This window comes from Brassica oleracea, chromosome C2 (genome assembly GCF_000695525.1).
Source record: "Brassica oleracea var. oleracea cultivar TO1000 chromosome C2, BOL, whole genome shotgun sequence".
In the NCBI taxonomy this organism is placed as follows: domain Eukaryota; kingdom Viridiplantae; phylum Streptophyta; class Magnoliopsida; order Brassicales; family Brassicaceae; genus Brassica; species Brassica oleracea.
In genome coordinates, this window is record NC_027749.1 from 19,203,977 (window position 1) to 19,218,256 (window position 14,280).

Sequence of the window (14,280 nt, forward strand, 5' to 3'; positions counted from 1 at the left end):
GGGGAGGGTATTAGATTATATGAACCAACATGGTTAAGGTTTCCTTTTGCCTAACCATCGGTTTAGCTACCTATCACTAAACCGAATGTATATATACTTTGGAATAGAGAGTTGTAAACATTAACTTGAGCATTTTACATGAATAACAAACTCTCTTTACTCTGAGCTCGAGTACACTAATATGGTATCAGAACGGTAAAAATCGCGTTTCTCGCTTCACTTTCTCGGGAAAATTGATTGGGAACTCCACTGAAGCTGACGACAAAGCTCTCGATTGATCTCATCTTCTTCGTTTACATGAGTATCTCGATTTCAGCTCTCGTTTTTGTCAAGATCTTGGTTCTGGAGTTCTTCGCAATCTTCATTTTCTTCTCGAGAGTGATCTGCGTTCTGTTTTTGCTTTCTTTCCTTCATTGACCTTCGATTTGTGTTCTCTTTTTACACAATTGTTTTCTTTCTTTGCGAATCGCAATTTCTTTTCGATTTCGATTTCTTGAATCAAATCATCTTTACGGTTATGATGAGTTCGGCAGCTGATGAGATTCATCGACCGTCACCGTCTTTGAAAGATCCTAACTCCAATCCTCTCTACGTTCATCATGCCGATCACGCTGGTATTGCTCTTGTATCTGAGAAACTAGCGGGTCTAGGTAACTTCAACACTTGGTGTAGATCAGTGCTTATGGCTTTAGGAGCTAGGAACAAATCTGTATTTGTTGATGGAACTTTTGCGGAAGTAGATATGAGTCATCCGGATTATGTGTCTTGGTCTCGTTGCAACAACATTGTTTGTACTTGGATCGTGAATGCTGTGGAGAAATCGATTGCGAAGAGCATCATGTACCTGACTACAGCAAGGCAGATGTGGTGGACATTCATGATCAGTTCAAACAGAGTGATGGACCAAGGACAGCAGAGATTAAGAAGCAAATCTTTGCGGAGACGCAAGGTTCTTAGAGTGTCAGTGATTACTATACGAAGTTGAAGCAGCTCTGGGAGGAGTTGAAAAATCATGAGAGCCCTTACACTTGTCGCTGTAGTCGTCTGGATTGTCCTAGCCTCAAGAGGATTATTGATCGTGATGAGCAAGATCGCATTTTGAAGTTTCTTACAGGTATTAATGAGACATTCACTGCGACTAGAGGTCAGATCCTCATGATGGAGCCAAAGCCTAATATCTCCAAGGTGTTCAACCTCGTCTGTCAAGAGGAAAGGCAACGTTCGATGAAAAGCACAAGCACTGTTGCCTTCAATGTGTCTCACACAGCTCCTGATGCAGCACTTGTGGCAGCTTATTCTGCGGGTTACAACAAGAATAGACCTCGCTCTATATGCTCTCACTGTGGATTGGGAGGACACACTATCAACAAGTGTTATAAGCTCCATGGTTATCCCCAGGGTTACAAGCCTCGCCAGCAGAGTCAAGCTCAGACTTCAGTTCCTCCAAAATCTAATCAGCAGTGGCCACCTCGCAAGGACAATGTTGCTAATCAGGTTCTACAGGATACGGGTGTTATATCAATGCACAATCAATAGAGAGTCCACTTGGGGACAGTCACACAGGAACAAGTTCACCAGCTTCTCAATGTCTTGAGTAATCAACATACTCCTCTAATGGACGAATTTTCTCAGATTTCGGGTAGTACTATTACTCTATCTGATGGCATAGCTTCTACTTCTAAACCGCAACCACACATTATTGCACACACTGTTTCTGAACACCCACCTTCAGGTAACTCACCTAACTCTCATTTTATTTATGCTGGAATGAAGAATGGCCTTACAGTTTTAGCTCCTACCTGGATTATAGATACTGGTGCTAGTTGCCATGTGTGTTCTGATTTGAAAATGTTTTTTCACACTAACACAATTGATAATACTGCTGTGATTCTTCCTGGTGGCTCACGTATTTCTGTGACAACTTCAGGCACAATTCAAATTAGTACACGACTAACTTTGAAAGATGTATTATACATCCCTGATTTCAAATATAATCTACTTAGCATCAGTGCTCTAACTCATAATAGTACCATCTCTGTGCTTTTCTCATCTCTTGCTTGCTTCATATTTCCTGATAATCCGTTCAACTTACTTCAGGAGCATATTCCGGGTTGCATGATTGGGAAGGGTAGACTTCAAAACAATTTATATGTGCTGGATACTCCTGCTTTATCTTCTCCTGTTCTGTCTACATTGCACTCTGCTTCTTTGGAATCATTTCAAATTCTTTCACAAAGTCATTCACAAGATTATGTCATCTCGCAAGCTTCTTCAGAAATTTGGCATCAAAGACTTGGTCATCCTTCTCATACCAAGATTGATATACTTTCAAAACTTTTAAAACTTTCAAATGTAAAGAATAATCATTCTGATTTGTGTATAATTTGTCCTTTGGCAAAACAAAAACAAATTTCTTTTCCTTCCAATCCAAAGCTTTCTAAAGCACCATTTGATTTGATTCATATTGATGTATGGGGTCCCTTTCAAACTCCTACTCATGATAGCTATAAATACTTTTTCACTTTGGTAGATGATTGTACTAGAGTTACTTGGCTATATCTTTTGAAAGATAAATGTTCTGTTGCTACTGTGTTTCCTGAATTCTTTCAATTTGTTAAAACTCAATACAATTGCAATGTTAAAGCCATTAGATCGGACAATGCGCCTGAGTTAGCTTTTACATCTCTTCTTAAAACTCATGGCATCATTCATTTCTTTTCATGTCCATATACACCACAACAAAATTCTGTTGTAGAAAGGAAGCATCAACACATTTTGAATGTAGCTCGTGCTCTCTTGTTTCAATCTCATGTTCCTTTACAGTATTGGGGTGAATGTGTACAAACAGCAGTTTATCTTATCAATAGAATTCCTTCTCCTTTACTTCAGAATAGATCTCCTTATGATCTTTTGACACATGATACTCCTTCATATGATCACTTACGTGTCATTGGTTGTCTCTACTTTGCATCAACATTATTGAAAGACGAAACAAATTTAGTCCTCGTGCTTCACCATGTGTTTTCCTTGGATATCCGAATGGTTTTAAAGGCTATAGAATTTTAGATATTAACACCTATACAATTTCTGTGTCTCGCAATGTTGTGTTCCATGAATCTGTATTTCCTTTTTCGAAAGATTCGAGTACTGATCCTTATTCTCATTTCTTTGATCAAGATGTGTTGCCTTTGCCTGTTCAAGATTCACTATTCCCTGCATTTTTTTACTTAGGCAATAACATATCTGATACTAGTTTGTTTCCTGATCCTTTACATGATTAGTTTGTTTCAACATCTGCTGAAAACATTATTCATACATCTTCATCTTCTACTCAAACTAGTGCTGCTGCTAACCCGTTACCTGGAACACGTTCTAAACGTCAAACAAAAGCACCAACTTACCTTGATCAATATAATTGCTTTCTTCTTAACCAAATACCTGATCTTCCTGTCCATCAAACTAACACAACTTCTTATCCGATTTCTTCATTTCTTTCTTATGACAAGTTTGATGATGAACACAAAAAATTTCTTCTTTCTATCACCACTTCTAAACTTCCACGATTTTTTAAAGAAGCTATGCTGTCAGATGAGTTCAGGAAATCCATGAAATCTGAAATGTGTTCTTTGGAAGAGAGTGGTACTTGGTCTGTGTGTGAACTACCTCCGGGGAAGCAACCTGTTGGTTGCAAATGGATACAAACCATCAAGTATAATCCCGATGGAACCATTGAACGACATAAGTCTCGCGTGGTGGCTAAAGGCTACACTCAATTAGAAGGACTGGATTATCTGGACACATTCTCTCCTGTGGCCAAAATTAGCACTTTTCGGCTTCTTCTGGCACTGGCGGCAGCTAAAGGATAGTCAATAACTCAACTAGATGTGAGTAATGCATTCTTGAATGGAGATCTTGAAGAAGAAATCTATATGCAACTGCCCCAAGGTTATGAAGAGCTAACTGGGAAGAAGGTGCCTTGAAATTCAGTTTGTCGACTTCATAAATCCTTATATGGCTTGAAACAAGCATCGAGGCAATGGAATCACAAGTTATCTGAGGTGATTCTTGGTGATGGATTTACACAAACACACTCGGATCATTCTCTATTCATCAAGTATGAAGACAAGAAGTTCCTTGTGGTTCTGGTTTATGTAGATGACATTCTCATTGTGGGAAATGATGACTTGGCCGTGACTGCATTCAAGACGGCTCTACAAACAGCTTTTAAGCTACGAGATCTTGGACCAGCAAAGTATTTCTTGGGTTTTGAGATTGCCAGAAACAAGACTGGCATCTCGATCAATCAGCGGAAATATGCTCTGGAATTCCTAGAAGAAGCTGGTCGACTTGGATGTAAACCGTTGTCTGTTCCTATGGAACCAAATGTAAAGCTGTCTTCTAGTACTGGAACAGCTTTACCTGATGCTTCTGTTTATAGAAGACTGGTGGGAAGACTGCTATACCTCACTCATACTCGACCTGATATAACATATGCAGTTCACAAGCTTAGCCAGTACATGTCTGTACCGACTGATGCTCATCTACAGGCGGCTTATAGAGTCTTTCGATATCTGAAGAATGATCCTAGTCAAGGTCTTTTCTACTCTGCATCATCTCCGATGAAGCTAACAGCGTATTCTGATGCTGATTGGGCCGCGTGTCCAGACTCTCGCCAATCTATTACTGGTTATTGTGTCTTCTTGGGTGATTCTTTGGTTTCTTGGCGAGCAAAGAAACAACAAACTGTATCCCGAAGCAGCTCTGAGGCGGAATACAAAGAAATGGCAGATGCAACATGTGAACTGATTTGGTTGACAACGGTGTTAGGCGAAATGCATTGTTCGCCATTGTCTCCGGCCATTCTATTTTGTGATAATCATTCTGCTCTATATTTCTTCCAATCCGGTTTATCATGAGCGCACGAAGCATGTCGAAATAGATTGCCATGTGGTGCGAGAGCGCTTAAAGAGTGGTTTCTTGAAGACACTTTATGTCAAGTCCGAGTTACAGATAGCTGATGTTTTCACCAAGGCAGTGCAACCAGGGCTTTTCAAGAATCTGATTGACAAGATGGGAATACACAGCTTGTGCCTTCCATCTTGAGGGGAGGGTATTAGATTATATGAACCAACTTGGTTAAGGTTTCCTTTTGCCTAACCATCGGTTTAGCTTCCTATCACTAAACCGAATGTATATATACTTTATAATAGAGAGTTGTAAACATTAACTTGAGCATTTTACATGAATAATAGACTCTCTTTACTCTGAGCTCGAGTACACTAATAGCTGAGAATCACGGAGAGAACTAAAACATCTAAGCCTCGTCCATCCATGTTGAACCCATCCACGATGGACCCCGCTTGTTGCTTATATATTGTTGTTACCAAATCGTAAAAAATATCTTAGTTATGTAATACATTTTTCTGACTTAATCGGATCAAATTAGATTTACGGAAAAAATATCCAAGAAATTAACTATTTATACTAAACAAATATATATTTTTGTATCCACATATATGCTAAAACAGATTTTTTTTTTTTAAGTAAACGAATTTAAGTACCCCATTTCTTATTTACTAGGTAGTAATCTGCGCATAGTTTGTTAGATTATTTATTGTATGTTGTACTAAGTGATTTGTTGTATAGTTTTTCTTGGGATGAACATTCATATATCCGTTCGAATCATTTAATCTATTCAGATTTTTAGTAATCAGATATTTACAAATTTTGGTTTAGATTTGGTTTGAATCATTGGGGGTTCGGTTCGGATTCGAGTTCGACTCATTATCTTCACTCATAACAGTATGTTACGAAATTGACATCCAAGTAGTGTAAAATGTTCATGTACTATATAACCCAAGTTAAAGTTTAAAAATGTTGAAAGAATTCGTCAGATTTTCCTTGCTTCCGTAATCTTATCAGTATTAGAATAAAGTGTCCCACATCGGAAGTTGGAGGGGATCCTAAGTAATATATAAGATAGATGAACCAATTCACTTATGACCAATTGGTTTTAGGTTGGAAGTCCATCTAGCTTAATATGATATCAGAGCCGTATCAAAACAGTCCGATTCGATCCACATCGATCCAGCCCAAAGGTAACCCATCGATCATTGTCCGAACATTTCGAGATTGACGCTCAAAGAACCATAATTTCGAAGGGCATATTAGAGACAAAGCTTCTCACATCGGAAGTTGAAGGGGGTCCTAAAAGCATCTCTAAAAGGCTCTCAAACCCTCAAATTTTGAGGTTTTTGGCTCTTCAACTGGTTCTATTAATCAGACCCTCAAAACACTATTTACTTTTTCATTTTGGTCATTCTAGTTTTAAAAATTACATATGATTATAGTAATATTATTTTTTTTACCACTTTAATCTTTATAAATATATTTCTACCAAAAAGGTTGAATATAGTTTACATACATGTTCTTAGTGATAAATAAAATACATAAATATGTTAAAACTTAAATTAAATTATCTAAATAGAAATATTATGTATATGTAGTTTAACCTCGTAACTCTTTTCTCTAATTAATGCACTTTTAAAATGATTTTTTTATAAAAAAAATTTGTAAAACCAAAATATCTATATAGGAGTTATAAACACTCCCTCTGTTTCATAATAAGTGTCATTCTAACGCTTTTTCTTGTTTCACAAAAAGTGTCACTTTACAATTTCAATACAAATTATACTTACTTTCAGCTGAAAATTAATTGCAATCTGCATTGATTTTATAAATAGTTTTATTTATCTCAAATACTATTGGTCAGAGAGGTGTAATTAATAACAACTTACATATATTTCAGCAAGTTTCTTAATGTGTATGAAAAATGTCATAGTGACACTTATTCAGAAACGGATGGAGTATTATATTTTACATTTTTACCGAGTATTTATTATTTTAAATTATAAAAGATTGGTACTTATATTTAATTATTATAAAGACTGGGGATTAAAATGCAATATGTAGAAAAATTAAAGATAAATTTGAATTTTGTTGTTAGAGTAACCTATCCTCAAAATGAGAGGATTACTCACCCTCAAAATGATGTTCTTTGTTAGAAATGCTCTAAATAATATATAAGATAGATGGACCACTTATAATACATTTTTGATATATCAGAATCTTCTTTGTCGGAGATGCTCTAAATAATTTATAAGATATATGGGTCACTCCCGTGTTTCAAAAAAAAGAAGAATAAGGGTCACTTCCATCTAGCTTTATAAGCTGAAGCTTCTTTGCTGTAAACCATTCTTGGGAAACCACATTTTTGTTCTATATCTTGATGATTCTCTGGATTAACTCAATAACTACACTTCAGTTAACATCCAAATTATGAATCTCAGCACCGCAAAATAATTTACTATCCCAAAGAGTAGTTAGTATATGACATGGTAAAGTCAACTGGAAACCACCAACATTGGTTTTAAAATGTCTATCTATAATGGAAAATGAAAATACAAAATGCGGTCACACTAAGTTTTTTTTGTGTTTGGTTTAAGTTGATAGAGTTTAACCTATTTGATCTTGTTAACTTTTTCTAACAAAAAGTTTTTCTTTTTTAACAATAATTAATTTCTCTATCCTTCTTCATCTTAAATGCCCTCTCTCTGTCAGCCTTTCTATATAAAATGAAAAAGAAGAAAACAAATACCATAAGTGGTATAGTCTAGGCCAATTCATTTCACTATCTTCTTTTTCTCCCTCTTCTGTTTCCATTTGAGTCTCCTACTAGCACAAAGATTATTGAGATCCAAAGATCTTAACTATATGGTGGCAAGAAGAATCTAAAGAGAAACAACCAAAGCTTAAGCAAACAGTCTTGTCTACTGTTGAAAAACAGGAGAAAATGTCTTGTAATAATGGAATGTCTTTTTTCCCTTCAAATTTCATGATCCAAACCTCTTACGAAGATCTACCTCCTTCTCTTTCACCTCTCCTTCCTTCTTGCTCTATACCTCAAGATCTTCATGGTACATACACATACACTTACTCATGATCTCCTGTGTTTTCTAAAGCTCTGTTTTTGCTCTGTTTTCAGGGTTTGCTTCGTTTCTAGGTAAGCGATCTCCAGTAGAAGGGTTAGAAGCTGGGAACATTATGAACGGAGAAGAGGATTATTCAGATGATGGGTCTCAAATGGGAGAGAAGAAGAGGAGATTGAACATGGAGCAAGTGAAGACATTAGAGAAGAACTTCGAGCTTGGGAACAAGCTTGACCCAGAGAGGAAAATGCAGTTGGCTCGTGCCTTGGGTTTACAGCCAAGACAGATAGCGATTTGGTTTCAGAACAGAAGAGCTCGCTGGAAAACAAAGCAGCTTGAGAAAGATTATGATACACTTAAACGACAGTTTGATTCCCTTAAAGCTGAAAACGATCATCTTCAAACACACAACCAGAATCTCCAAGCTGAGGTAATTAATCTCACAATTTTCTTTTAAAAAAGTGAAAATTCAATTTAAATTCGATTTTTTATGTGTCTGATTACACTAGGGTTAAAATATTGAATCTTTTAGCTTTTTTAGAACATATGTTTTTAGTTTCTTTCTTTCTTTCTTGAATTGTAAAATATCAAGCTTTCTTGGTTAATAGTCTCAGAATTTCTGTTAGTTAAAGATTGAACTAAATTTTGTTTCGGTTTTATCTAGGTTGGGACTATAGATAACTTCTTATGATTTTAGTTGTGTTTTAACATTCTGATAATTTATTTGTATATGTTCAAAATTGGCGTGGTTTCTAACTTTCTATTTGATTAATGTGAAAAATCAAGTTTTATTTGGTTTTGTAATCTCATAATTTCGTTAGCGTACAAGATTAATTTATTTTCTTTCTGAAAGGTGAAAAATTAAGTTTGTATTTTATTTGATGATAATTATTGGGATCAGCAGTTGCTTTCACGTACGGTTAACAAACTCGACATGATTCGTGACTATTTTTTGGTATGATGATTCGTGACTTTTAAAAAACATCAGTATCTGTTTCCCCACTCTTGTCAGAACAGAGTTCTGAATACAATAGCTTTCTTATGCTTATCACATTATACAGTACTCTGCATTTTCTGTTAATTCGAATCTAATTTGTTTTAAATATGTTATAAAATTTTCAGATAATGAGTTTAAGGAACAGAGAACAAACAGAATCAATAAATCTGAACAAAGAAACAGAAGGATCTTGCAGTAACAGAAGCGACAACAGTTCCGATAATTTCAGGCTGGACATCTCGACGGCTGTGCCATCAGTAGACAGCACAATAACAGGCGGCCATCCACCAGCGCCACAGACTGTTGGTCGACACTTCTTTCCACCAGCGACCGCGACGACCACCACAACGACTATGCAATTCTTTCAAAACTCGTCTTCTGGTCAGAGTATGGTTAAAGAAGAAAACAGTATCAGTAACATGTTCTGTGCAATGGATGACCACTCAGGTTTTTGGCCATGGCTTGATCAGCAACAGTACAACTGAAACTGGTCGACCTGTTTTTATTTCTTTCAAAGTTTTTATATATTTTGTTTTGTTTTTTTGTTTTGATATCAGAAAGAACATGCATGTTTCAAAAACTTGGAATCTATCATTCACTTTTGAGTTTTTCCCCCTTTTTGATCAATGAGATGTAAGAAGATGGGTAAAAGTTAAAGAAGTATATATCATTAAATACCATTTTTCTATAAGTATATTATGGAGGAAAAATAAACATGTAGGGAGTATTAAATTGTGTAGTCGTGGGTAGTGGCACCATGGTCGTAGTCGTCGCATTCTTTTTTTTTTTTCCCGGCAAGTTTTTTTTAATATTAATAAAAGGGTTAAACCCAATAACACAGTCCGAGGTCCAACCAAACAAAACCAAACAAAAAGCTCAAAACCCTATTTGCCACTAAGACAAGTTAACATGTCTGAGGCCCAAACCAAACTCGGCCGATTTCGGTAGGCCCGCGCGTCAAGGAAGCAGGACGCGTGGAAGGATAAGACCCCATCAGCACGACACGCGTCTCTTCCGCCTCGACTTGACCGCCACCATCTCGAGACCTCGCCGGAGCTCCACCACCGCAAACCTCGAGCTCAGAAATACCGAAGAGCCTCCATCGAGGCCAACTCTTCTCTTCCACGCTTTGTCTCCACTTCGGAGAGCTTCATCGATCCAATCGAGAGCTCATCCGACAGAACAAAGCACTTGGAACCACGAACCAAGCAACAGACTCAAAGCACCAACGAATCCAAAACTGATCCAACTAACTGAGACAAACTAAAGCCGGCGACGCAAGACTGAGGGAGCCTTAACCCCCCGGAGACAAAACCGACGACGGCGGATCTGAAGAAGCGTCCACCTCCCGAAGACAAAGCCGGCGGCGACGGAGCTGTAGAAGCCTCCCCCTCCCGGAAAAGAAACATCAACTGACTAAGAAACGATTAGCTTAACCGCGCCAAACCTCCCAACGACCACGTCTTTACTCCAACTTTAGATCCGCCGCGGAGGGGATCTGAACCAGAGTTCAAACAAAGCGGAGAATAGAGGAGACGAAAGAGAAGCGCAAGCCCCACATCGTAAAAGTATCTCGAGGGGCTCCTGCGACGGCACGCACGCTCACTCGCCGGCCGCTCGCCGGACCCAAACTTTAGATCTACTTTCTCTCTCAACTCTCAAACTTTAGATTATATTGTAATCCTTTGTCGTAGTCGTCACATTCAGAAGTGGGAAGAAATACACAATGAAAAGGACATTTTCCATGTAGCAAATTAATACTTTTGTTTAAATCCATGAAATAAATTCTGCATATGTCATGATTTGGTCGAGCGGGTTAAACGAAAAGTAATGATGGGAGAAAATCTAAAGGAGATAACTTTTGTAATCACGAGACCTTACAAAAGACGTATGATATTTTTGTCTGAAGATGCAGCAGAGAACACCATCAATTTCATAACCCTTGCCTTTTTTCTGTTTTTGTTACGTTATCAATTTCACCTCGTGATTCTATGAGAGTTCACCGTCAACTGGGTTAATTTGCTAACAAACAAAAATCCAGAAGTTAAACGGTTAAATCATAAATAAACATACCGATAGTAGTGATATACTGATAATTATATTTTGAGTTCAAATTTTATATCGTATTTATTATTATTTTTTAACTTAGGGGGTTATTGGGAGTTAAATTTTGAAATTTTTTTAAAATTTAGAGATTTCATTGTTATTGGTTTATGAATTCTTAAAATCTTATTGGAGTCCTTTGTTATTGGTTTGTGTACTTTTAAATTTTATGGAAATCTTATGTTATTCAAAAAGTTTAGTTTTTATTGACTTTGTAATTCTATTAAACTCTTTTCTTATTGGGACATAAATTCTCGTTAGTTTTACTCATAACACTCAACTTTACAAATATCACGTATAGTCATAGGATTCTCAAAATCTATGTAACAAAAACACAAAAACAACAAGATTTTTTTACATTTTTATTGCCAAATCAAAGATAATTGTAAAAAGAAAACTAAAGATAAAATAAATTATTAAAAATAACAATTTAAAAAAAAAAATCTTTCATGAAATATAACTATTTGATATTAAAATAAAATCATGAGAAAATTCATAGGTTGATCTTAAAAACTTTAAAACAAAAATCAAACAAGACAAATCAAAATATCAAAATATTTAAAAACCAAAATTATTATTTAATTTTTAAATAGTTCTATTTTATGAAAGAATTTTTTTAAAAAAATAATAATAGAAAGATAAGTTTGGAAAGAAAAATATATATGAAAATCTATAATAATCAATGACAATTTATACAATACTTTGGATAAGAATTCATCAAATCTACTTAACTTTTAAAAATCTATTAATTCGTAAAATTTTCAAACTCCACGCAAATTCTATTTCCAATAGGCCTTCCTTAGACTTTCAAAAATGACCAAGATTACATACCAATACAACGTGTATAAACAGTGATGGGAGAGATTAGGGACAGAAATTCAAAACTCTCGCAATCTAAAAATCATAAATTAACGTATACTATTTTAATTGGTTTAAAAATGATATGCATCCTCTTACATATATGTTTCTTTTGTGTTCTGTTAAAGAGACATCATTTATATACTAAATCACAAGTTACTTTACCAATAAAATTCTGACATATAGAAATGTTTAAAAAAATTTAAAATAAATAAAATAAAAAAGAAAAACTTAACTGCAGAACAAAAACAGCTGCAAAATTAATATTCAGATAACACAAAAATCCCTATATCTGTCCCACTACTTCATGAGATCACACACGATTTCAAAACTGCTACTCTTCATGCAGAGGCTTTGACTCACGATGATATAAGTTTATCTGTACATGCAATTTTTTTTCTTTTTTTTTTTGAGAAACTTCAACATGCATTCAATGTAATTTTCTGCAATTCCATGCAATTGCTCTATTGATCCTCCCAGCAAGAGAGTGATGAAATTTTAATTTCTAAACATATAGATTGATGGCTTTGATTATACTCTTTAAGAGAATTTTTTCAAGGATTAAGAAAAACACATTTTTTTATGGTGAAGCTTAGTGAAAGGTTGGCAGATGAAGATTAAAGTCCAGGTTAGTTAGATTAAATATTTCCATACTCTTCCATCATAATTTTCTATCATGTTGATTTTTTTATGAATATTTATCTCCTCTAACGTACTTATAATAATTATCCTTTTAAGATTATACATTTGATCAATATCATTTTAAAGTAGACTAAATTAATTATCAATTTGCTAGGAAATGTTTATTGAAAGAATTTGAGAATGTTTACTGATATTGATACTTTAAAATAAGTTAGCAGTAAAATTGTGTTTTAGAACAAAATTTACTTATTTTAAAACATAATATTATTTTGAAAATAGTTTTGATACTATGTGTTATATTAAACATAATTTTATATATATATATATATATATATATATATATATATATATATATATTTGAAAATAAATAATATATACATAAATTTACTTTTGCTTAACTAAATTATTTATCAACCAAATAAAAATATTCGGGTAATTCAAGTTTTCGGGTTATCCAGTTTATAAATAGTATTTTTAGGATACTTGGTTATTTAAAAATTGAATGTAATTAATATTTTTAAATATATAATTTTTATTTAAAAATTCAGGTACTCATTTGGTTCTCGGTTCGGTTTTAATTTTTCAGTCATAGATATATGATTTGCTCTATTATTTAAGCAATTCAGTTCAATTTTGGTTTTTCAGTTTGGTACGGTTTGGTTTGTGGTTCTGGATAAATGTGATCAAACTTATACACTATCTTATATAGAAATTCGTTTAAAATATATTTAATTACAAAAACAAACCCGTGCTTTTCAAGCACGGATCAAAATCTAGTTATTAGTTTTAAGTAGAAGATACTATGTGATTTTTACCAACGTTGAGTTGGCTTAGTGGTAAAAGAGTTACAGTTGTAACTACCGTCACCCGGGTTCAATTAACAATAGGAGAGACTATTTGCAATATGTTTAAGTTTCTGACAAAGACATGAAACCGCTTTTTTTACGCCGGAAAAAAGCTAGAAGATAATGTAAATGTGATACTCCAAGAGTAAGGTAAATAGCAAGCGACGTAGACACACACAGATTCCAAGAGAGATAGAGGAAACGGACAAATAGAGTTGGAAGAAAGCGAGCAAACAATTTGGGGTGGGAAAGTTGTCACTCTCCTTCTTAATCGACCCTTCCCCTTTTAACTTATTTTCCTCTTCCACAGTCAGATGGCCGACACTTTTTAAACTTTTCTAAATTTCTTATAGAGATCGATTCACTTTTATGATCAAAATTTGAAATTTTCACTATCTATTTGCATATAACATGTCTTTGTTATGTAAGAAATCGCTTTGTTCTGAACTTAGACGCCAGCAACAAAAGGAAGCGACAAAAAAAAAGTTGTCAATAAAAGTTGCTTGGGACCTTAATATGTGGAGAAACTAAGGCCAACATTGCTTTTAGTGACCTTGATGCAAAAGTCTGGCTGCCTTAAATATGAGAGATCGTAGGTCCATACATTATTTACACTGTTCTCTTTGATTTTTCTTGTCTCAACATTTTTCCAATCAACGTTTACAAAAAAGGTTATCATCATCAACGAAATATTAAATTAAATTAGTGCTAATGAATACAGAATAACTTAGAAACATAAATTATAAACAAAAGGTTTTATTTCTTTGCTTCTCGATCCACCACTCTATTTTATTCTATAGATGGAACACTGTTTTCTGATTGTCTAGCCGAAGAAGCAGAATTTGAT

At 34.8% G+C, this 14,280-nt stretch overlaps 1 protein-coding gene across 1 annotated transcript; it reads left to right on the forward strand.

Annotated features, from left to right (window-relative positions):
• Positions 1-7,634: 7,634 nt before the first annotated feature.
• On the forward strand, positions 7,635-9,593 carry LOC106324802 (homeobox-leucine zipper protein ATHB-13-like). The gene is made up of 3 exons (XM_013762787.1): positions 7,635-7,976; positions 8,045-8,418; positions 9,111-9,593. The coding sequence occupies exons 1-3, from the start codon at positions 7,853-7,855 to the stop codon at positions 9,468-9,470; spliced, it is 858 nt and encodes a 285-aa protein (XP_013618241.1). The 5' UTR covers positions 7,635-7,852; the 3' UTR covers positions 9,471-9,593.
• Positions 9,594-14,280: the final 4,687 nt, after the last annotated feature.